A 26531-nucleotide genomic window follows, 5' to 3' on the forward strand; every position below is an offset into this window, starting at 1 on the left:
GTTAAATCAGGGTTGATCCATTAGCTTTGCAGGAATAGGAGAATGGGTGATATGCCAAGCCATGAGATTAGAATGTGGTTGAATGCAATTCTGCTGCTGCTGTTGTACCACAGCAGCTCATGGGTGGCTAGTCTCGGGCTACTGGATCTGTGTGAAATCCCATTTAGCACAGTGATAATGCCACTCAATACAATGTCAGTATGAACTTTGTCTCCATAAGAATTGCGATGGTCACTCCTACCAAACATTTAATAGACAAACGCATCTGCTGTGGGTAGATTATTGAAGACAAGGTCAAGAATGCTTCCCCTTTTGTGCATTCCCATATAACCTGCCACAGGCACAGTCCAGCAAGCATGTCCTTTAGAAATTAGTCAACTTGATCAGTAGTGGTGCTACTGAGCCATACTTGGTAATGGACATTGAAGTTCCCACCCAGAGAACAGCGCGTGCCCTTGCCGCTCTCAGTGCATCCTCCACTATCTGCATACCACTATGCAACCAATTTTGGTGAGTCAGTCTTGTCCATGGGACATAACATACCCAGGGATGTTGATGGTGGTATGTGGGATATTATCTGAAAGTGTGATTCTCTCAGAATGACAGTCAAGCTGTTGCTTGATTTGTCTGTGAAACAGCTCTCCAATTTTGGCACAAGCCCCCAGATGTTAATAAATCAGACTTTGCAGGATTGGTAATGTTGTATGTACCATTGAATGTTGTATGTACACTGAAATCCAATAGGCTAGTGAAATCCAACACTGACACAAATGTGCCACTGCAGTCTTCAGATATCTGAGGTACAGAAAGTTAGAAGTCTGAGACCTCAAACCCAGCACCAAGATCATGGCCTACAGAGCAGCTACGGTCCCCACTATCCCATGGACTATGTGCAGCAGATAGCTCAAATCCCTGGAGAGCTATCATCAGCATTCCTTTCACAAAATCCTGTAAATCCACTGGTAGGATGGGTGTAGCAACGTGAGCATCCTCTCCAAGCCCAATATCCCCAGTATCAAGGCAGTGGTCACACTTGACCAGCTGTGATTGGGTGGACCACAGGACTCCCTAAACACGTGCTCTAATTTGAGCTCTGCAACGGTAAGTGGTCTCTAGGAGAGCAGAGGAAATGCTGCAAGGACACCCTGAAATCCTCCTTAAAGAAATGCAACAACTCCACTGACACATGGGAATCACTTGCTCTAGAACACACAAACTGGAGAAGAAGCATCCACAAAGGTGCCAAACACTGAGTGTCACCAAGTGGAGCACATGGAAGCCAAGCACAAGCAGCAGAAAGAGTGAGCATATTCCAGAGTGTCCCACCCACCCACTCCTTCTCTGGCTCCAGTTTTGGACAATTCAACCACCACAGAAGTAATCCCCAGAGTGGAAGCAAGTCATCAATGAAGCTGACAGACTGTCAAAGAAGATGTGCCACTGTTGTTTTCAGTGCCTTTACTGATGCCAAGTGGTCCGTCCAGTTTCATGCCTTTTATACTTTACTTTGTGGCAGTTAGGCACAACTGAGTGACTTGCTAGGCCAATTCAGAAGCATTTAGGAACTAAGCATATTGCTGTCATATGCAGGCCAGACCAGGTGAGGACAGCAGATTTTTAATTCCTAAAATACATTAGTGGACCAGATGGCTTTGTACAACAAGTGACAAAGGTGTCATGATCAGCAATAGACTAGCTTCAATAGAACTTAGATTTTTACAAATTAAATTGAAATTGGAGTATCTGCAATTGTGAGTTTCGAACACATGCTCCAGGAAATCACCATAGGGCCCCAAGACATACTTGTGAAATCATATTTTACCCAGAATGGTCTTATCACTCATTGGGACAGAGAAATCTTTTGATTGACTATTTCATCTCCGTCTATAATGGTAATTGCCTTAAGTCTTACAATGAAGGCTGGATTCAGGTCTAAGAAGTAAAATTGTAGCTGCATAATGCACATAATTCACATGGAGCACTTTTCCACAGAATGGTACCATTGCTGCATCGTGCTTCATGACATAATGTGCCATGCTGCCATGGTGGAAGAACCAAGCCTAATATCAAGCTGGTCCCCACTGAATGAGGAAAATTATCTTCGGAAAAGAAAGAGAAACTTGTAATTACCTTGAAAAAGTAATTAAACCAATGTCATTTCTGTTCTTCCTCCTCCACCCAGGAGCTAAACTTCCTAATTACAGCCCATAGCAGGAAAGCAGATGTCATGGCAATGCAGGTGCGATAATCAGGTGACCACTGAACAGTAAGCAATGTAATGAGCAGAATTACTTCATGACAGGGGTTTAGATGCTCGTGGACTATTTTTTCTCCTATACCTACTATTATGCTGTGCATGAGTTGTTTTTATACTTGGATGCACAGTCATGATTTATTTGTTGTTAATTTTCACTCCGTTTCGAGAGATTATATAATTGACCGACATTCAGTGGCCTTGCCACCATCAATCCCCTCTAATTTCAATGACAATTTGTTTCTCTGCTTTAAAATGAGTAAATGAGTTTATTCTACAACACTCACTGTACGGACATGAGTAATTTTAAACCATTCTAGTTAAGTAGGACATTTACGAATGACTGAACTTAATCTTCCTGGGCCCCATAACGTGGTGTGCAACGAGTGTGAAGAAGCAAAGCTATTAACAGGCTAAATGCATAGCAGACATGTTCATTATCCACTTAAAGTTGTACAATATATACATCTAATCAAGTCAGATATTACAAATAAATATCTGAATACAATCTGTCACCAGCTGTTTTATGGATTTGCAGAGACGATTGAGAGGACGATGAACGATACTCCTTTCGAAAATAATGTAATAGATTTTGTTTTAGTGTGGAAGGTGCATCATGACGGAGTTCTAAAAGAAAAGCAATTGAATATTATCAAGTTTTACACTAATCTGACTTTGTCTCACAAATACTATCATAGCACATGTTTTATTAACCATTTCACACAATAGGTTTCAGACTCCACCGTTCAATAAGTTCAAAGCTGATCTGGTCCTGATCTCAATCACACTCTGTCTGCTCCCCTCCATAACCCTGGATTTCCTTGACCAAAAACCTAACTAACTCTGCTTTGAATAACTCAATGACTCACCCTCCACTGTTTTCTGGGTAAGAGATTTCCATTGGATTGCCTTCTTCCAGAACACCAATACTCTTGTCACCTTTGTGCAACATTTAGGCACTTCTTAAGTATATTCTCTCCTCAAGTGCTGTAATTGGCAAACTTTCCAAACTGGTGATTGCTCTGCACAGAAAGAAGTACTTTGCAGCATCTGTCCCAAAATGTACTCATCATAACCTCAAATCTGAGCTCTTGACTTGCAGGCAGCTCTATTGCAACTGAAAATTATCTTCTCTATTTCATTATGGCTTCTAAATACTTCTAAGAGGTAACTTCTCGGATATCTTTTCAAGGTTACAAAGCCCAGCTTATTGAAACATTATTTTCTATTTATTATTCTTTAGTTCAGATCATAATGGAAAAAATCCAAACATGTTTTTTATATTCATTGGATGTGGGAGTCACTGGCTGGGCCAACATTTATTGTCCATTTGTAATTGGCCAGATAGCACTTAAATGTCAAATATATTACTGTGGGTCTGAAATTATATGTAGGCCAGACCAGGTAAGGATGGCAGATTTCCTTCCCTAACATACATTAGTGAACAACATATGTTTTTAATGGCCATCAACAATGGATGTCATGAAGCTAGCTTTAAGTTCCAGATTTTATTGAATTCAAATTTCACCATCAAATTCATATCCCCAGCAGAACATAAGCCGGAGTGTCTGGATTAATAGTCCAGCAGCATTACCAAGACACTACTACATCCTCCTTATCGATTCCCTTCTCTGATTGGAAACATCTTGGATTCATGACAGTGTAGTTTGAGTGTATTCCAACATCTGGATATGCCTAATTTTAAGTGATGTAAATGCAAGAAGTGTTGCCAGCCATCACTACTCCACAATGCATGTTACAGAAGCGTAATTGTAAATATGTCACGGTTGTCCCTAAAGGATTGCTCTTTACTAACATCACAAATTGCTTCAATGCCCTTTGCTGAAAAAGGTTTACTTTATTCCTGGAATCAAGCCTGGGCATAACACTACAAGTGTAACCTAACTATAGCCGTGTATATAATATGGAGGTCAACTCTATTCTGAAAAATAATTAATAATGTTTATACATTTCCCTCTATTTTCTACCTTTCTAAACTTAATGTATTTTACTTGGGCAACAAAGTCCTAACTCTAATATCAAATATTAAATTGCCCTCTTTTCTGTCCCTCTACAAGTCTGATATATTTTCTTACACCAATGGCCAGGCCAAATTATTATGACCTAAATTATTATCTCTTTTCTACCATATGTAAAAATTTGACTAAAACTTCTCATGACATCATTCCTTCCTTGGTCTTGATCTTAATAGAAATCAATTTCTAAACAAGAGCAGTTCAAATACAGACCTGTAAATGATTAAATCTGATCAATATTTGTGCAAAGCAGTACTGGTGAGACTGCATTCGAAACTGTAAATTGCAGTGACTCATTGTGAGACTGTAACGTAAAAGTAAACTACGTGTTTTGTTAGACCAGTCAGGCATTTGACACAGAACCCATCACCTTGAGTAACAGTTTCCAAGCTTCACTATTGAGTAATCCCCACAAATAAAGTTTCTGTTTGCCTGATAAGAGTACTCCTGAGCAATCAACCAGCTTTATTGCTCTAGTCTGCTAGCCTGTAGAGTCTGAATGGAGCATCATGTTGACTGTGCATCCATTAGCATCCACAAGAGAAAGGACAAATTAACATTTTAGGAGGTGGTCATGACTCTGAGGTAGTTCTAAAGAAGCATTCCCAAACATTAACATTTCCTTTCTGTTTACAAATGTTATTCAAGCTGTTGTATATTTCCAACATTTTCATTAAACTTCAGATGCAGTTTTTCTTTTTGTTTCTATTCTGAAGGTGAACAAAGCTCAGGCATCAAACAACCAATTCTGTTAGACTCACTTCTCAAGAATAATCTCTCTTTACACAAAATTTGTCATTTCAAGATTATACAACATATGAATTTGGAGACTTGAATGAATTCCAATAGCCAATAAATTGAAATGCAAGAGTTAAAAGTCTTTCTTCTTCAAGACTCCTTACTATTTTATCATATGAGTTACAACAGAGAAATAGACTAGTGTAAAATGAAATTTGTAAACAAGAGTCAGAGATGCTATTCATTATGCTACTTATTCATGTAAAAAAGACCCTGGGAATAACAAAGAAATTCCATCTGGGAAATATCAAACTGGTTATAATGGGTAAATGATGTCAGACATGATAGTGGTTCACATCCAACTATCAGTGTTCAGCAACATGATGTTGATGCTTTTTAAAGTAGATACATTAATAATGCTGTAATTTTTTGCTAATAAGCAAATATTCAGAACCTTTAATACTGCTTTACTAACAAGATTGCTGAATATAATTCAAATCAGGGTCACGTCACAAATCCTAACTAATGGCATAGTCAGTTTTGCTTATATCTTTCATACTACATTTCCATACCTTTCCATACAAATCTACACACATCATTGCAGTGGAAAACATTGCTCTCAAGACAGAAAGTCCATAGCTTTTGTTAAAACATTATAAAGTGTTGATTAAAATGCATACTGAATTTTAACAGAGTTCCTGTACTCACCTGCAGGGCTTCCACTTTGTTACTTAAAAGTTTTTCAATCTCCCTTGCTGCACTTTCCACCAAACGCCGAGCATTGTTTGATTCAACTGTGTAGTATTGTCTGTTTTTTAAGTAAATCTACAAAATAAAAATGTGAAACCATTTGATGCAACTATGCTTTAATTACAAAAAGTTGCATTCATAGAGGGACGTAGGAAAACAACTCCAAATCAGTGAAACCATCACACCAAAATTAGATTAACTCAGAAACCTATGGGGTCTGTGCACAAGAACTTTAGTTACAGATGGTATCTCTGCCAGTGTAGGTTCCATTTAAGTGCAATATACATGTTGACATTTGCAAAGCAGAGTGGTATGGATGAGGTCAAGTATGTTTTTCCCTCTTGTTGGTTCCCTCACGACTCACTGCAAACCCAGTCCAGCAACTATGTCCTTAGGACTCACCCAGCTGCTACCCAACTACTCTTGGTAGTGGACACTGAAATCTCTCACCTAATGTACATTTTGCACTCTTGTCACCTTCAATGCCTCTTCTAACTGTTGCTCAACAGGGAGGAGCACCAATTCATCACCAAGGGAGGACAATACATGGTAAACAGCAGAGGGTTTCCTTATCCATGTTTAACCTGAAACCATGAGATTTCATGGGGTATGGAGTCAATGTGGAGGACTCCCAGGGCAACTCCCTCCTGAATGCATACCGCTGTGCTGCCACCTCTGCTGGGTCTGTCCTGGGTTGGACAGGACGTGTCCAGGGATGGTGGTAGTGATGTCTGGGATGTTGTCTGTAAGGTACAATTCAGTGAGCATGACTATGTCAGTCTGTTGCTTGACCAATCTGTGAACCAGCTCTCCCAATCTTGACACCAGTCCTCAGATGTTACTAAGGAGGACTTGACAGGTGTGACAGTGCTGTTTCTGCCATTGTCTTTTCTAGCGGGTGGGTTAATGCCAAATGGTCCCGCCAAGTGTCATTTCAAATATCGTGTCCAATTTTCACCCCACTTTTCCATTCGCTGTTTCTGGAATAACTTCCCACTCCTCACTACCTGAACTGAAGGGAATTTATATTAGGCAGGAAATGGTGTTGGACTGTTAGACCTGAAGGCTGAAAGGTCCCCAGGACCTGATGGTCTGCATCCTCGGGTACTGAAGGAGGTGGCTCTAGAAATCATGGATGCCTTGGTGATCATTTTCCAATGTTCTATAGATTCAAGATCAGTTCCTGCGGAATGGAGGGTGGCTAATGTTGTCTAGGTGTTCTTGTAGACCAGTCAATGAAGGTAAGCATACAGGTACAGCAGGTAGTGAAGAAAGCTAATAGCATGCTGGCCTTCATAACAAGAGGAATTGAGTATAGAAGCAAAGAGGTCCTTCTGTAGCTGTACAGAGCCCTGGTGAGACCACACCTGGAATATTGTGCACAGTTTTGATCTCCAAATTTGAGGAAAGACATTCTGGCTATTGAGGGAGTGCAGCGTAGGTTCACGAGGTCAATTCCCGGAATGGCAGGACTATCTTACGCTGAAAGATTGGAGCGACTGGGCTTGTATACGCTCAAGTTTAGAAGGCTGAGAGGGGATCTGATTGAGACGTACAAGATGATTAAAGGATTGGACACTCTGGAGGCAGGAAGCATGTTTCTGCTGATGGGTGAGTCCCGAACCAGAGGACACAGTTTAAAAAAAAGGGGTAGGCCACTTAGAACAGAGTTGAAGAGAAACTTCTTCACCCAGAGAGTGGTGGGAGTATGGAATGCTCTGCCCCAGAAGGCTGTGGAGGTCAGGTCTCTGGATACTTTCAAGAAAGAGTTGGATAGAACTCTTAAGGATAGTGGAATCAAGGGTTATGGGGATAAGGTAGGAACAGGATACTGATTGAGGGTGATCAGCCATGATCATAATGAATGGTGGTGCTGGCTCAAAGGGCAGAATGGCCTACTCCTGCACCTATTGTCTATTGTCTATAATACCCCAGAATTGACCAGCACCCTGGCACAAGTAGCATCTTTAAAGGTCCATTGTGCACTCAGAGAAGCACTATCACTCCACAGCTACCCGGGCTGACAACTGCCCCGGACACAGCAGATGGGAGTAAATCTGCATCTGCTGTGCTGTGAGGGACCATGTAAATCCTGTTGGATGAGGGTAAGCCTCACCATTAGAATTGGTGCCATCTCCCTCTCTGATATTTCACATTGTACCCAATTCCCAGCAAAGTTCACGCCTTACCAATCTCACTCCTGACTTGTCACATGCCCTTACCCACACCAATCTATGATGCCAGGAATCCTCTGTGCCCTCTGCATCACTTACTCACACAGAAGACCTCTCACCAGCACCAACACAAACCGGAGCGTCACCAACTTTCATCCTCCACTTTATCTACCCATCGTTGAGCCCAGGAGGAAGGTAGCCCACATTAGTGCCAAAAGCAACAAGAAATGTGTTGCACTGTCCATCATTCTGGTCACCATCCTTTGTGAGGCAAGGAAAGACAGGAATACTTGAGTGAGTGAGCACTAGGTGCCTGGAGATGCAGCTTGTCCCTAAGCTCACAGGGTCCTTGATAGTTGCTGGTGCAGCCTGAAGTGCAGCATCAAAACATGGAAGCATCCTCTAAGTCAATCAGAAATGTGCCTCAGGGATTCTTAGAGGCTGGCATATATCAGATGCCAATGTATGTAGACATAGCTGTGCATGCCATGAAGCTTGCCCTAACAGGTCAGTGCCCAGTATCCACCATGGGGGTCATTTGGGGCAAAGGCTGAGCTCAACCTGCCAGGCACCTGATCTGGTTTATATCTCACATTTTCCCAACATCTAATTTGTTGAGCGCTTTTGGTTGGATTGCTACTGCAACATCCTATCAGAAGAATGTTGTGAAGGGTTCAGAAAAGATTCACAGCATGTTGCCAGGGTTGGAGGACCTGAGTTATAAGGAGAGGCTGAATAGGCTGGGCCTGTTTTCCATGGAGTGTCAGAGGCTGAGGGGTTACCTTATAGAGGTTTATAAAATCATGAGGGCATGGATAGGGTAAATAGACAAGGTCTTTTCCCTGGGGTTGGGGAGTCCAGAACTAGAAGGCATAGGTTTAGGGTGAGAGAGGAAAGATAGAAAAGGGACCTAAAGGGCAACGTTTGCAAGTATGGAAATTAGCTGCCAGAGGAAGGTACAATTACAGCATTTAAAAGGCATCTGGATGGGTATATGGATAGGGATATGGGCCAAGTGCTGGCAAATGGTTAGGATATCTGGTTAGCATGGATAAGTTGGACCGATTCTAAAATGAGGCAATTTTGGCCAGGAACAAGGACCCTAATTGTAGTAAATTGGTAACTTGACACTGCCTGGTGAGAATTTCGCCAAACCGCTTGTGAAAAACAGATATGGAGTATGAATATTTCGATATGGAGATGCATATTGGTGGATTCTGTCACACATCTATCCACAGTCCACATCACTTCTCACAAGCAGCAAGATAAGATTCTCATGAGGTAATGGTGAATTGCCAATTAATATGGTAACAGGTTGGCACAAACAGTTGGAAAGACAGAAATAACTCTTGCGTTAATAAAGGAACTGAGGCTCTCTGGGAACAGGATTATGTGGGAGCTTGTGGCTGAGAAAACCTGATGTCGTTTCTTCTTACCTGTTCCATCTGATCCACTCCACTCGAAGCACGCACCAACTTCACCAGGTCATCCTTCATTTTCTCCGCCCATGACCGTATACTGCAAGACAAAAGATGTTTGATTAGCTCAATGGCTTTTGGAATGGTTTGTCACAAATGTACATACCAGCTGACATTTATCTTCACTGAAATCTCTGCTTGGCTTAGTCACATCGAAGACAGTCAGTGGTGTCACAGCTTCCTCTGAAGAATGGCATTCTAAATTGAAGGATTTTCCTCCTGACCTTTGCAAAGTTGTTATTTCAGCACTCAATCTCCCTTGTATGCAGCTTTCTCACAATAAGCGGCAAAGATCTGAAACTGTTTCTCAACAGGTTGTGGATGTTGGGTTTCAAGAATTAGGTCAATACATTTTTGCTATGTAATGGCGTTCAGTTTATGCATCAAAGGGAAGTAGATAAAGTGAAGGTCCAAATCAGTTATGATGTCATTGAATTCTAGCTGAGGGGGTGAATGGTCAGTACATGTTCCCACACTCTGATGTAATCAGCTGGAACAGAATTCTGTCCTTACATTGTGCATCTGTGAACATAATGGAAGTAAAATTGAAAGAATAGGACTCATTAGCTGATCTAAATATCAGCTCTTTCCATGAGGCATTCAGAATTCTTAATAAAGAAATAAGCAAGTTTTTTTGTTGTTGATGCAAAATTTCTTGCTTTTGTGTTTGAAGGTGCAGAGGAGCAAAAATTGCTCATGAAGGTGTTATGAAGATGTGGGTGTACTGTACCTTTAAGAAAATTAAAAGCTAACAGAACAACCTGACAGCACCAAGTGTTCTCAACAGTGACAGCACCAAGTGTGGTCCAGCAGTTAGTGCAGCTGGAGACAAAAACAGATTTGAATTAAGGCCAATAAGTTTAAATTATACCCAAAAAAACACCAAATTCCAATCCAATTTGAATTTAATATATTGACAATCTTAACAGCCAATAACACAATCCAATGCTTTGGGGGTATAAGACCGGAAAAAATTGAACAGTTGGGAGGACTTGTCCCAACACCATCATAGAGAGACTACCCAAAAAATAGCTCTCTTAAAGGTTCCTTTATCAATCCATGACCTGTGAAGCATAATCCCCAAGAAGAACAAAGTAAGACACATGAAGATCCAAACAGAAGATTCGAAAGCTGGCTGGCTTTGAAAACTTGAATTTTTGGTAAATCTTAATTGGGGGTTTTAATCGGTCTAGTACTTATTTTTTCGCAGCAGAGATCGGCGGGAGCTGGGCGGAAGTTCAGGCGAAGCGCAAAGCCGGTCGGGAAGGTAAGTGATTGCTATATAAAGAACTTAGCTCGACGCCAACGGTCTTTTCACAGCAGAGAGCGGCGGCAGCTGGGCGGAAGTTCAGGCGGAGCGCAAAGCCGGTCGGGAAGGTAAGTGATTGCTATTAGAGCGGGTGTGTTCTAAACCCCAGGTCCTACAAAGTAGGGTCTCCCTCCCTCTCTCCTCCTCTAACCTAAATTAAGAGTCCACAGACTTGCCACAAAAAGAGGGTCTAAGGAAGTTTGGATCAAAGAGTGAGGCTTCAGCTCAGGAGTCTTTGTCAAGGAGGTTGAGTGAAGTGATTACTCCACAGTTGAAGAGGGTGAAGACATGACTGCCCAGCTGGTTCAGTGCGCTACATGCTTGATGTGGGAGGTCAACGACTCTGGTGTGTCTGGCTCGTATATGTGTGGAAAGTGTGTGCACATTCAGCTATTGACCGAGCATATTGCAGCGCTGATGAAAGAACTCGAGGACTTTAGGCTCATCCGAGAGAACGAAATCTTTTTGAACAAGACCTTCAGCAAGGTTATTACACCAATCATGCCAGAAGAGAGCAGACGATGAGGAAGGCAGAGAGGAGACAGGTGCAAGAGACCCCGGGAGAAGTACCTGTCAGGAACAAGTTGAAGCTTTTGGAAACAGTAGAGACTGATGACACTGCCAGTTCGCAAGGCGGCCAGGTCTGTCAATCAAAAGTTGGCACAGAGGCAGAGCGGAAGAGTCGGACATCGCACAGAGCCGTGGTAATAGGGGACTCCATCGTGAGAGGAACTGACCGGGGTTTTTGTGGCAGCAGACGGGATTTAAGGATGGTGTGTTGCCTTCCTGGTGCCAGGGTGAAAGACATCGCGGACAGAGTGCAGGAAATCCTCAAGGACAAGGGTGAAGAGCCAGAGGTGGTGGTACATGTCGGCACAAATGATGTCGGGAAGAAGAGGAGGAACATACTACAGCAGGACTTTGGAGAACTAGGAAGAAGGCTGAAAAGCAGGACGTCCAAGGTGGTTATCTCCAGTTTGCTTCCAGTTCCTCGGGCTGGTGTGGCTAGAAACAGGGAGATAATGGACTTGAACGTGTGGTTGGGGAACTGGTGCAGGAAGCAAGGATTTAAGTTCTTGGGTGACTGGGGTATATTTTGTGGCAAGCATAAATTCTACAAGAGAGACGGTTTGCACCTTAATAGGTTAGGGACCAGTATTCTGGCAGGCAGGTTTTCTACTGCAACACTGCTACGTTTAAACTAAGTAGCGGGGGGAGGGGACAAACTGGATGTTTAAAAAGGAAATTGGAGGGAAAGTTAGAACAAGAGAAGTCAAGAAAGACAACTGTATCAATGAGGCAGAAAACTCAAAAAGGGATCATGCTGTAAAGTTGAGTGAAATAGGGGTTGATGGGAAGGGTGAGAACAGTAACAAATTAAAAATACTATACATGAATGCACGAAGCATTAGAAATAAGATGGATGAGCTTGAGGCTCTTTTGGAAATTGGCAGATACGATATTGTGGGGATAACTGAGACGTGGCTTCAAGTGGACAGGGCCTGGGAAATGAATATTCAAGGCTATACGTGCTATCGTAATGACAGACTGACGGGCAGAGGGGTGGGGTGGCCTTGTTGGTAAGGGATGATATTCAGTCCCTTGCGCGGGGGGACCGAGAGTCAGGGGATGTAGAGTCAGGGGATGGATAGAGCTGAGAAATACTAAGGGTAAAAAGACCCTCTTGGGAGTCATCTAAAGGCCCCCAAACAGTAGTCTGGATGTCAGATGTAAGTTGAATCAGGAGCTGAAATTGGCCTGTGACAAAGATGTTACTACAGTTGTTATGGGGGATTTTAACATGCAAGTAGACTGGGAGAATCAGGATGGTATTGGACCTCAAGAAAGAGACTTTGTGGAGTGCCTCAGAGATGGATTCTTACAGCCGCTGGTGCTGGAGCCGACCAGGGAGAAAGCAATTCTAGATCTGGTATTGTGTAATGAACCAGAATTGGTCAGAGACCTCGAAGTGAAGGAGCCATTGGGAAGTAGTGACCATAATACAATAAGCTTCAATCTGCAATTTGAGAGGGAGAGGGTACAGTCGGAAGTGACAGTACTTCTGTTGAATAAAGGGAACTATGGAGCTATGAGGGAGGAGCTGGCCAAAGTTCAATGGTACAATACCTTAGCAGGGATGACTGTGGAGGAACAATGGTGAATATTTCTGTGCATAATGCAGAAGTTGCAGGATCAGTTCATTCCTAAAAGGAAGAAAGATCCCAGGAGGAGGCATGGACTGCTGTGGCTGATGAGGGAAGTTAAGAAATAATATAAAGTTCAAAGAGAAAAAGTATAACATAGCAAAGATAAGTGGGAAAACTGAGGACTGGGAAGCTTTTAAAGAGCAACAAAGGATTACTAAGAAGGAAATACGCAGAGAAAAAATGAGGTACGAAGGTAAACTGGCCAATAATATAAAAGGAGGATACTAAAAGCTTTTTTAGGTATGTGCAAGGCAAAAAAATGGTTAGGACTAAAATTGGGCCCTTGAAGACAGAAACAGGGGAATATATTACGGAGAACAAAGAAATGGCAGAAGAATTAAATGGGTACTTCAGACCTATGTTCCCTGGGAAGACACAAGCAATCTCCCTGAGGTAACAGTGGCTGAAGGACCTGAACTTAAGGGAATTTATATTTGCCAGGATTTGGTGTTGGAGAGACTGTTAGGTCTGAAGGTTTATAAGTCTCCGGGGCCTGATGGTCTACATCCCAGGGTACTGAAGGAGGTGGCTCGGGAAATCGTGGATGCGTTGGTGATTATTTTCCAGAGTTCAATAGATTCGGAATCAGTTCCTGCGGAATGGAGGGTGGCTAATGTTGTACCACTTTTTAAGAAAGGTGGGAGAGAGAAAGCAGGAAATTATAGACCAGTTAGTCTGACCTCAGTGGTGGGAAAGATGCTGGAGTCTATTATAAAGGATGAAATTATGGCACATCTGGATAGTAGTAACAGGATAGGACAAAGTCAGCATGGATTTATGAAGGGGAAATCATGCTTGACTAATCTTCTGGAATTTTTTGAGAATGTAACTCTGAAGATGGACGAGGGAGATCCAGTAGATGTAGTGTACCTGGACTTTCAGAAAACTTTTGATAAAGTCCCAAACAGGAGGTTAGTGAGTAAAATTAGGGTGCAAGGTATTGAGGGCAAAGTACTAGATTGGATTGAAAACTGGTTGGCTGATAGGAAACAAATGGTAGTGATAAACGGCTCCATTTCGGAATGGCAGGCAGTGACCAGTGGGGTACCGCAGGGATCTGTGCTGGGACCACAGCTTTTTACAATATATGTTAATGATATAGAAGATGGTATCAGCAATAACATTAGCAAATTTGCTGATGATACAAAGCTGGGTGGCAGGGTGAAATGTGATGAGAATGTTAGGAGATTACAGGGTGACCTGGACAAGTTAGGTGAGTGGGCAGATGGATGGCAGATGCAGTTTAATGTGGATAAATGTATGCTTATCCACTTTGGTGGCAAGAACAGGAAGGCAGATTACTACCTCAATGGAATCAATTTAGGTAAAGGGGCAGTACAGAGAGATCTGGGTGTTCTTGCACACCAGTCAATGAAGGCAAGCATGCAGGTACAGCAGGTAGTGAAGAAGGCTAATAGCATGCTGGCCTTCATAACAAGAGGAATTGAGTATAGAAGCAAAGAGGTGCTTCTGCAGCTGTACAGAGCCCTGGTGAGACCACACCTGGAGTACTGTGTGCAGTTCTGGTCTCCAAATTTGAGGAAAGACCTTCTGGCTATTGAGGGAATGCAGCATAGGTTCACAAGGTCAATTCCTGGAATGGCGGGATTACCTTACACTGAAAGACTGAAGCGACTGAGATTGTATACCCTTGAGTTTAGAAGACTGAGAGGGGATCTGTTGAGACATATAAGATTATGAAAGGATTGGACACTCTGGCAGCAGGAAACATGTTTCCGCTGATGGGTGAGTGCCGAACCAGAGGACACAGCTTAAAAATACGGGGTAGACCATTTAGGACAGAGATGAGGAGAAACTTCTTCACCCAGAGAGTGGTGGCTGTGTGGAATGCTCTGCCCTAGAGGGCAGTGGAGGCCCAGTCTCTGGATTCATTTAAGAAAGAGTTGGATAGAGCTCTCAAAGATAGTGGAATCAAGGGTTATGGAGATAAGGCAGGAAGAGGATACTGATTAGGAATGATCAGCCATGATCATATTGAATGGCGGTGCAGGCTCGAAGGGCTGAATAGCCTACTCCTGCACCTATTATCTATTGTCTATTATAGAAGGGAAGATAAAAGATAGGTTAGAAGAAGGAGTTGTAAATAGTTGTTACTTAATTATTCTCTGCTATACTTTAAGAAATAAAGTTGCTAATTTTTACTTTAAATAGCTCTTAGCCTCTCAAATTTTCATAGATTACTGCATGGGATAAATCTTTCTGTGTTGCTGGTGTAAATTAAGTAGGAGGGTTGACCTCATGTCGTAAAAAAAGGTCTGATGCCTATTAAAGGATGACTCAATGAAATTAGTTTGAAAGGACTGAAGCAGGTCAAATACATTCACGATATTTCACTCATAAGATAAGGAGACTAATCATCATTTTGTGCAAATGGGTCCCAATCCAAAAAGAAGTATTGAGACTAGGGGGATGCTCTATTGATATCCACTGTGCAAACTTATATATGCACATGCAGCCTCCTATGTAAAGGTAATATTGGACACTTTGACCTTAGTTGCAACTCTCCTAAGAGCAAGTACTCCAAAGTTAAAGTCATGAGCATGATAACAAAATGGCCCTGCAAACCATATCCTAGCAAAGCTCAAGAATCTAACTTCTGAGATAGAAATTAGAATTGGACCCAGTGTAGAATGTAAGAAGTGAGTGAGCAGATTATAGAACCTACTCAAAGAATGTACACCGAGTGAAAGCAAGAAGAAACTGCATTTCAGCACCAAAGAACCGAGTTCGCAGTTCCAGATCAGTGAGGCCTTCATTTAGCCTTCACCCTAGGGCAAGTGTCCTCTGCCCCACCACCACCAACTTCACAAAGAGACATAGTGATGACCAGCCAGAGGAGGAGCCACACACATGCCTTTCGGCAGTCTCCACTCAGGAGACTGCGGAGGGGTCCGTCGCCTCCAACCATCTACCCTCCCCTACTCCCCATATCACACACACCCCCACCCCTGCTCCCCATACCTTCCCCCCCCTCCACACCCTGTCTCCACCACTGGAAGTGCCAGCTGGGAGGATCAACTTGTCTCTGGGAAGAAGACCCTTGCGTTATCTGGCTCACCCATATCCAATACCCCAGGGGTCTGCGTAAACCTCCAGGGCAGCAGGGTTCACAGCAAAGCCTCCATCCCAGCTGGGAAGCAGAGAAGCTCAGAGCATTGCTGCGGGAGGGAGAGGAGCAGAAAAATATACTAACATCACATGTGGGGGATGGCTGGAAAACCTGTCGTTTGTAGATCATTACATCCGATGTAACTAGTTTTTTACTTCTGTTATTTAGAAAACATTTTCATGTTAAAAGATTATTTCACATGCCATGGTAGTAAATATTTTTAACATTTCATAATCCCCCTGCATTTCGCTGTTCATGTGGTTGTACCTGCCTCTGTTGCAGCTGTAAATGTTTTAGAATCATAGAACCATAGAATCAGAGCAACATACAGTGCAGAAGAGGCCCTTTGGCCCATTGAGTCTGGACCACCAAAGTTACACTTCAACTACACTCATTCCACTTTCCTACACTAAGCCCATAACCCTGAATGTTATTACACTCCAAGAGCTCACCGAAGTACTTTTTAAAGGTTGAGGTTGACCTTAACTATCCTCTTGGACAGTACATTCAAAACCCCCACCACTGTCTGGGTAAAAAAGCTTTTCCTCCAGAAAATCCACTCAAAACTTCCTACTTTATACTTTAAAATTATGCCCTCTTGTTATTGACCTTTCAACTAAGTGCATGGCTGCTTTCTACTCACGTTGGGCCTCTCATAATCCTATACACCTTGACCACGTCCTCTTCCACTTTAACTGCCCCAAGGAAATCAAACTGAGCTTAACCAGATTCTCTTCATAGCTCAAATGTTCCAACCCAGGCAACAACCTGGCAAATTACCATGACCCCCTTCCAAGACAATGTCATCTTTCCTATCATACAGTGATACACATGGTATTCCAGTTGTAGCCTATCCAAAGTTCTGTAAAACTCCATAACCACCCTGATCTGGTATATGCCATGACTGATAAAGGCAAACATCCCATATGCCTTCTTAACTACCCAATTAACCTGCCCTGCCACCTTCAGGGATCAGTGGTCAAGCATCCCCAAGGTCCCTCTGTTCCTCTAAACATCCTCGTGTCCTGCATTTCAAGAGTACTCCCTTGCCTTGCTCCTTCTTCCAGAGTGCATCACCTCACGTTTCTCAGAGTTAAGTCCCATCTGTCACTGATCTGCCTGTCTGGCTAATCTGTTTATATCCTCCTAGAACCTCCTCCCAACTTTCAACCACCCAACTTTGGAATGCCCTAAGCATTGCTTCTCATCCAATAACGAGGTGCAATGGTCAGGGGTCTGCAATGGTCACCAGATAAATCACATAGCAACAGCTCACTCCAAATTATTTGTCCCACCTCCCACACAAATCACTGCCTACCATTCGGCTGGCTGTGTGACAGTAGTGTACAAATCAAGGAGCTCCCCAGCAAGTGACTGACAGGGAAGTACAACCGAGACAGTCAGTATTACAGGATGGCCGGGGTAAGAACCATGCATGCTTCTGTGACTAACCCCTCATGTGTCAGGGGACTGTGTCATTTCTCTGTGAAGCCCAGTGAATGCTGACAGGCAGGCATAGACTCCTCCCCCACTAGTCAGTCGACTTATCTCACTCATTAAGATCCCTTTGCAGCCATTCTGCTCATCTTTGCATACTATCCATGTGCTTCAAGATTGAGAGTGAGTGGTCCTCTGAGTAGTTTCCAGCCTCTGTGTTAACATGCTGCTGAGACCCTAATCAGGTTCTCCTTTCTAGGTGTCTATGCCATTTGCACTTCCCCCAAATATCACCCAAGCTGAGTAAATGCGACTAAAACTGTCAAATGTGCACCCCGCACTCCCCCACCCCAGACCCCTTCCCAGAAACGTCTTCCCCCTTTAATTACTGTGAATTCAGGCGTAGGACAAACCTTGGCTGTTGGACACATATTCCCTCCCTTCCCCAGATCCCACTGGATGGGGCCCTTGGATACACAGACCAGGACCCACTTCCTGAGGCAAGGACACATAATATCCCTAGGCAACGACACCCCAACCTGACTAAGGCCAAACCCTAGAACTAACGATTGAAACCCAGTACGGTTATGGGCGGCTGCCCATGATAACCATGCTGGGCACCACCTGATGGATAGGTACACCCCATCGTACACCCTTCACTGCCAGCTTATCCCATCAGACATCCAGCCGCGTCGGAGTGCTTGCTGCAGATGTGAACACTGAGATCACAGGGTGCAGGTGCTACAGTGACATGGCACATTGACTGAGGCCAGCTGCAGTACACAGCCATCTACCCAGCAGTCTCACTGTGCCAACTGCCAACAGAAAGGAAGGCACGGTAGAACAAAGCATGCTGAGGTCATGCCAATGGGCTCACTGAGAGGTGCTGGTAGACAGCCCTGTAAAAGCCGCACAATGAGTTCCTCTCCTTGTTCTGTACCTATACCTGATAAAGCTGTACCACTACTGGTTGCTGGTGTGTCCTCTTAGACAAGTCCACACTTGCAGGATACAGTGCCAGTTCACTGGACAGTGCCAGAATGGTGGCGGTGCCTCCTTGAAAGTGGATGCCAATGTCTATTATGAAAGGGTATGAGCAGCTGGCCCTGTCCTCCAGTCTGTCTGTGGCTAATAGGGATCTCTTGGACCAAGCAGGGAGTACATGCTTTATTTTCCACATCAACGTTTCCCGATGTTTGCATGGCACATTTAGCAAGATTGCAAGTTGGGCTCTCACCAACATGTTTAACAAGCAATAAAAAGCTTCAGTTGGGAACTCGCCACTCCCTGGTGAGAATCTCGTCATGCCACTTGAGCAAAGGATGGAGGAGAAGTTGCAGCAAGTTGACCATCTCACCTAATTCTACCAGTCATTTCACTGTAACCCATGGCACTCAGAGCCTGGTAAGTTTCCACCTGAAATATTTTATACATTTCATCTGAGAAATGAACAAAGATTCTCATCACAGGATGAAGGAGATCAAAAAACCCTGTCTTTTTCATCACAAAAGAATAAATGAATGCGTTAAAAATACTGCCGGGCAAAATAAATGCAAATGATGATCCACAACCTTCTAAACACTTTTACATGAGAAAATGCAGACATGGGAAGCTTTAATTTGCTAATCCAAGAAAAAAAAAGTCAGTGCTAAAAATAACAAATGTTTCCTCAGGGAAAGACAGTTGCCCTAAATAATGCAGAGAGTTGAATTATCTAACTGCATCACTTGAGTCAGCAAACAATTTTGCAAACAAAATTGACTTTTATGATGAAACATATATCTAATTTTCTATAAAGTGTACTGCTTCCTGTCAGAATTGCAGAACAGGGATCACCTCACACCCTCTGTCAGGAATTAATAAGGCTCCATTTTCATACTGGGTGTGCAATAGTGGCCACAATTTGGCAAATCCCTAAGTAAGCCAAGGTTCAGTCAGTGCTTGGAGTTCAGCTTTGTGCCACTGCCAAGTTATGACACTGCCACAAAAAGAAGAAATTCCTGTGGGAATGTTATGAGCATCTTGGCTGGGAATCAGAAAAGCTGAGTGCAGACTCCAAAAAAAAAACTCTCACCTGAACCAAATAATCAGTCAAAGTACAGTCAGCGCAGGGAATGCTTAGGTGGCCAACTGGTGAAAGTGAGGCCCACCTGATGGTCAAGTGTATAACCATGGAAGATGAAGTTGTTGTTCTCCAAAATATTTTAAAGGACTTTGAAAGCAATAAAGAAATCCAGAACTTTCTTCCAGTTTAGTGACCTGACATCCATCCAGCCTTGGAAACATATGCCAACATTCTGACATCTTCAAGCAATTGACAGCATCCTTCTTTGAAATCATTCAAATTCTGGGAATCACCATTGATGCTTTGAACTTTATCGGAGTACACAATGGACATGAAAGGCTTTTAGGTAGTCATTCCCCACAATTTCAATGGGTCAAATATTGGCCTGTTGCAGGTTACCAAGGTAGCCATTTAAATCAAACATTGTCTGTACATGCTTCAAAATTGTTGACCTTTCTGCCAACTGTTTATCATTATAAAGTCCAGAGTTATCTACCCCTGTCACAGATGAGCTATTACAATGAAAATGGTCCTAAGAAAAGCTCTATCTCACTACAATTCAACACACCACATGTCATACCCTTTGCTAGACTCTCTTGGGTTCTACCTTATCTCCAACAACCCACACAATGGAACCTTTTAAAAAGCAACTGTCTTTTCAAAAAGGGCAGATATCTTGATATCTTTGCATATTTTCATCTCATAAATGAAGCATCACATGATATTATGCCACATTCATACAAGTGGACTTAGCTGATATAACACAGCCTTGTCAGTCCTATTGTGTAGACACCACAGCCATGCAGCGTAAGCTTCTGGCTACCATCTGTGCTGCATTTTAAAGCAACAGAATTTCACAACTGCTCAAATTTATAGTCAAAGCTTTTATCCAAAACTATCCCATTGTGCAGTTAAGCAGGTTTTATTTTAAAAGAGGTATCAATGGCATGCATATCTTTCTGGTGTTGTTTTTGCGAGCAGTAATACAATATTTCACAATCACAGTAATACTACAAATAACACTTGATCAAAGTCCTCGTCATCGGATTCAGACAGCATGCATTTTGAATCCATTTTTTGGATACGTTATTACATATTTTCAGGGCAGGATCAGCTGACCCAGAAGAAGGGACACAACTATTATGCCACAAGACTCCTAAGCCTCAGGTCGTTTTGAGGTTCACAACAAACCAAGTGCTGGGATTTACATTCAGTTTTTGATTTCTTTTTGCCTTCACCATTGCATTCACTGCAAGAGCCAAGACAAAAGATATGTGGTTGCTACTGTAACTGTCTTGATCCAGTACATCAGGCATGTCTGGCCTTGTACACAGCGATGGTGTCCTGCCTTCAGCGAGGGAAACTCTAATTACAATGAGCACATTGGTCTAAAATAAATACTTGCAACAGCAAAATCCCTTTCCCCTCCCACCAATTAGACATCAGGCAGCCTGCCCAGTGACTGCATACTGCTAGCCATCAACATACTTAGAACTGCACTGGTTTGCATTCTGATCACATCTCTTTTCTCCTCATCCTGGGGTCTGCAATCCTGCTGGGTGAGACCAGATGGTTCACTCATCTCACTCTATGAATCAAAATGCCAAAAATAGCTCATATCTTTGATCTATCCAAACATGCAAAATGTTCTTGAAATAATAGAAATGATTTAAAAAATATATATGTAAAGGAATCCTTCTAAAAAAGACAAAATCTTTTGAATGTATTTTACAGTCACAACATTAATGCAAATATGGGAGAAGAGCCATTTTCTGTTCATCCATGTAGAATGAATCAAACACATCGATATTGGACGAACAATGTTTTCTATTACAATAACATTGCAGATGCTGTAAATATGAAATATAAAATGCTGAGAAAACACAGCGGAGCAGGCTGTATTACAAGTAGGCTTTGTTTATTGCCACTTCACAAAGATTTGACATCTTAATCCCTATCCCAGGTAGATGAGCATATAATCCAGAGTGACATTATCAGCACAGCAATGACAGAATACTGTGCAATTGAGGTTCTGTCTTTACGATGCAATGTTAAAAAAGATCCCATCTGCTCTTGCAGGTAGATATTAAAGATTCCATAATAGTATTCAAATATCAGAGAAGCTACCCTGGTGTCCTGTCCAATATTTATCAAGCAGCCAAAACATGCAAATAAAATAAATGGTCCCTTATCTTACTACTGTGTGCAAACTAGCTAGCACAATTCCTTACTTGTTGGCTGTGAAAAGCTTTATGATACAACTCATCTCATGATAAGCACTAAATAAATCTAAAAGTATCTTTTTCTCATTCCTGAGTCTCTTAACCCACCCAAATCTCTTTACACATTTGCCTTACTTATAGCATTAACAGTATCTTTGTAGCATCAATTTTTCTGACATTATATAGGATCTTGCATTCATCACTTTCACAATGTAATTGGTATTGATTTGTCTAATTGCAAAATTTATGAACCATCTATTGTGTGGTCCTGGCTACTTAGTCTACCTTGACAGCTCCTCCTACAATTTCCTCCCCTCCACCAGTGCACCCACTCTAGTTTGTTAACCAGTTCATATTGGATTTCTATATCTAATTTATAAACTTTGCTTATGGTCATGCATCAATCTTAAAAAAGAGTCAGCTCCATTAAATCTGAACAAATTCTTTCTTCTGCATTCCAATGTTTTCATCAGAAATGTGGTTACTCACAAGAATGTCGGCAGATCCTTTGGGAATGGTCAGACAATATCATTAAGCTTTACTGATTTAGATTAGATTCTCCACAGTATGGAAACAACCCTTCAGCCCAACAAGTCCACACCAACCCTCCAAAGAGTAACCCACTCAGACCCATGCCCCTCCATTTACACCTGACTAATGCACCTAACACTACGGTCAATTTAGCATGGCCAATTCACCAAACCTGCACAGCTTTGGATTGTAGGAGGAAACCAGAGCATCCCAAGGCAACCCACACAGACATGGGGAGAATGTGCAAACACCAAACAGACAGTTGCCTGAGGCTGGGATTGAAACTGGGTCCCTGGCGCTGTGAGACAGCAGTGCTAACCACCTAGCCACTGTGCTGCCCATGTAGTTTAGTGTAGTTACACATCTATAGAAAGATAAAACAAAGAATAATTATCATTCTCCAATACTGCATTGTTTTAAAATGATATTTTAAGAGGAAGTTGGACAGCGTTCGATTTATAAACCAGGTCAAAGAATCTTTAAAACCATTGCTCTGATCATCAAGCATAGCATTGAATATGTAGATGGCTTCAAAACCTTATTGTTTCACTATGTCTGTATATTAGTCCCCAGCTTCAGGATACCCACATTTCCCAATAACAATTCTGCAAAGTTTGGGCTCAGTTTTCGTTTCTATCAGGTTTCACTTTTACTGCCTCAAGTGAATGGGGTGGTAACAATCCATATCATGATCACTCCATTTACACAGAATAGTCATGTTTTCATGTACACAGAATTACTATAGTAGGGGGTTGGGAAATTAAATTCTAACAAAAGCCTAGAATTTTCAATTGCCTCAGGAACCCCAGCTATCAATCACAGCAATTTCTGTTCCTCCCCTACTCCTTCTCCAACCAAGTGCCGCACTGAGATAAGTTCCTGACAGATGTAGAAACCTGCCAGATATGTATCAACAATATTCAAAGAAGCTGGATATTCATAAGTGTGTAGGTGCAAATTTCACTGGACAAAACATATGCCAGATAATTGCAAAAGAGAAAAGTCTGCCTGTGCTTGGCTCAGTGCAGAAGGGAGACTAAGAAATGATGACACATTGAACTCAATGGCTGTGCCTTTATGTAGTATGAAGGCATTGTAATCGTGTTTCATGAGTCATGCATTACTGTCATGGGACCCTGATGCCAGGAACTCATTGCCTAAACTCCCTTGTGATTTGTGTTAAAGGGTACTTCCGGATAGATTACAGCACACAACAATAAATGGTCACTTGTATGAAATTACTGTGTGGCTGAGACTGACTCACCATGGCAAGGGCAACCATTCCTCTCACTCAAAGCCTCAGCCCGTATTCCACCCTCACTTACTGATACTGTGTCTGACCCGAGTGGGGCAAGGGAAAGCATTCCTTCCTTTTCTGTGTTTCTGCACTCAACTAACATGCACAAGAGAGTGTGTTTTGATACAGAAAATTAATTCAGGCTTGGAATTTTACTGACAAATAGCTTGGGTCTAACTCTCAATAGCTCAGGTTGTCACCTGAAATATTCCCGGTGATGCTGCCATGCAGTTTATGCACTAATTTATAGTCCGACAACTTAATCTGAGTATTTTTTGCTTTTGCAAAACAGCTGCACAGCATAAAAGGCAAAGATGTGCCCTCTTTTGTGATGTGACTGAGGTGTCATCTTTCATATTGTTCCATGCAGTTAAGAACGACATAAAGTAAGTAAGATAAAGGATGTCTGATCTTGTATTGTTGGTAGCTTAAACTGTCAGTTTAACTGTTATCCCATGAACAGTCATCACCCAACTTCTATTCACTTTGCCATAAATATTGTCGCACAAATCAATGTGCCATTCATAAGATTATGCTGACTTCAATTCACAAATCGTTCATGTGACAATTCAGTATCAAAAGGTAACACCAACAATTCACAAACATTTGATATTTGTGCTTGTATAGATCACAAACACACTCCCTCCACCAGCAATGCTCAGCAGCAGCAAGATAATGAACAAGATGCACTGCAGAAATTTGCTGCAGATCCTTGCAAAGCACCTTCCAGATGCACAATCACTTCTTTTGTGATGGACCAGACCAACCCCCCTCCCCCCTGAAAATATATGAAGGTGGTAGCCTGGACCCTAACTTTTTCTAATTTTAAAGAAAAATATAAAGTGTTGCATTCTAGATACAATTCAATGGTCAAATTACTCAACATTAAGCAAAGCACAATTTATTCTTACACTATAGTGAAAATACAGCAAAAGGAAAAAAAAGATAATAATCAGCTTAGCTATAACTATCAAAATACTTAACAAAATAATAGGTAGTGAGTATTACTAATTAGCTGTTCCAATATAGTAACATCGCATAAATACACCCTGGGCAAAGACAAAAAAAATTTACTCGCACTCAATTCTAGCAATTCAGGAGGAAAAACACCAATAGAAAACTCTGAGATAATGTATGAGGGAGAGATGTGCTGCAGCTTCCAAAGACCCGAGCAACAACCGCTGCTGAAAACTAAACCTAAAACTAAAAGTCCTGGTTTTGTGGGAGCTTGAACACACCCATTCAGGCTGCTTCTATTGTTTCAACTTTAAAAGAAATCCCAAGGCTTCACAAGCCGTTTACTGACTTTCCAAATAGACAGCTCAGCACATCTGTCTTAAAACCTACCCTTTAAAACAAAACAGGACAAAATGTACCTCTTAAAGCCATATTACAATCACACCATTTAGAAGTTTAAAAAAATCACACAACACCAGGTTAAAGTCCAACAGGTTTATTTGGAAGTACTAGCTTTTGAAGTGTTGCTCCTTCATCAGGTAGCTGTGGAGCAGGACCATAAAGACACAGAATTTATAGCAAAAGATTGTAGTGTCATGCAACTGAAACGATATATTGTACAAACTGTGATTGCTGTTCAGTCTTTCATTTTTTAGAATAGGTTGCAGGTTTTAGTTCATTAATATGTAAATTCCAGAACTTCTTTTAAGTCACACTCTCGAGATAACTTAAAGTTTTGGATAACTTAAGGACTTCATCAGGAAGGGCTTTTGCCCGAAACGTCGATTTCGCTGCTCCTTGGATGCTGCCTGAACTGCTGTGCTCTTCCAGCACCACTAATCCAGAGTCTGGTTTCCAGCATCTGCAGTCATTGTTTTTACCTAGAACCAGTCTGAGCTGAGATGTTACTTTTTTTTCATATAAAACCTTAAGTTATCTCGAGAATGAGACTTAAAAGAAGCTCTGGGATTTAGACATTAATGAATGCAAACCTGAAACCCATTCTAAAAATGGTGAAAAACTTAACAGCAATCTTGGTTTGTTCAATATATTGTTTCAATTGCATGACACTATAATCTTTTGCACTAAATTCTGTGTCTTATGATCCTGCTCCACAGCTACCTGATGAAGGAACAGTGCTCCGAAAGCTAGTGCTTCCAAATAAATCTGTTGGACTATAACCTGGTGTTGTGTGATTTTTAACTTTGTCCACCCCAGTACCTCCAAATCATGGCTACCATTTAGATGGACAAGGGCAAAAGGTACATGGGAACACCACCACCTGCAAGTTCCCCTCCAACCCACTCAGCATCATGCCTTGGAAACATATCGCTATTCCTTCAGTATCACTGGGTCACAATCCTGGAATTCCCTCCCTAACAGGGTGGTGGGTTAACCTATAGCCACATAGACTGCAGCAGTTGAAGAAGACAGCTCACCACCACCTTCTCAAGGGCAATAAATGCTGGCCAGCTAATTATGTCCATGTGTGAATTAAAAAAAACACAACCTTGTTTTCAGAAACCCTTTCTGTTACCTCTTTATTTACAGCTTTTTTTCCAAAAATCCTTTAATTAAAATGGTGCAGTCTAATTAAACAAGAAGGACAAATTATGAAAAAATACTTGTTATACCCTGCAAATTTCCCCTTCCGCTTAAGAAGATGAGAAGCCCAGTGCTGCCAGTGTTTGTTCAGTAGCTCCCCCTGTACTTTCTCTCGGTAACACTACACTGTGAATGGCAGGAGGATTGTTAGCTCAGTTGCCTGAATGGCTGGTTGATAATATTGTAATACCAACAGCACAGGTTCAAATCCCATATCTGCTGAGGTTACCATGAAAATGTTGTCTTCTCAACCTTACCAGAGGTGTGGTGTCCCTCAGGTTAAACTCACCACCATTTATCTCTCGTTAATGGGAAAGTAAGACTGTGGCAACATTTGCCTC

The 26531-nt window shown here is 42.1% G+C and overlaps 1 protein-coding gene across 8 annotated transcripts in view; it reads right to left on the bottom strand.

Annotated features, from left to right (window-relative positions):
* cacna2d1 (calcium voltage-gated channel auxiliary subunit alpha2delta 1) overlaps positions 1-26531 on the bottom strand; it is a 692512-nt gene that overhangs the window by 619825 nt on the left and 46156 nt on the right. For all 8 annotated transcript variants that reach the window (XM_087999530.1, XM_043713764.2, XM_043713767.2 and 5 more), the window contains exons 2-3: positions 9389-9470; positions 5737-5853 (exon numbers count right to left, since the gene is read on the bottom strand). In XM_087999530.1, the coding sequence (XP_087855656.1) occupies positions 5737-5853; positions 9389-9470 (199 nt within the window). The remainder of the gene's footprint in view (positions 1-5736; positions 5854-9388; positions 9471-26531) is intronic.

The sequence above is a fragment of the Chiloscyllium plagiosum genome, unplaced genomic scaffold (genome assembly GCF_037043375.1).
Source record: "Chiloscyllium plagiosum isolate Xiang-an unplaced genomic scaffold, Cpla_swu_hap1 HiC_scaffold_23, whole genome shotgun sequence".
Classification (NCBI taxonomy): Eukaryota; Metazoa; Chordata; class Chondrichthyes; order Orectolobiformes; family Hemiscylliidae; genus Chiloscyllium; species Chiloscyllium plagiosum.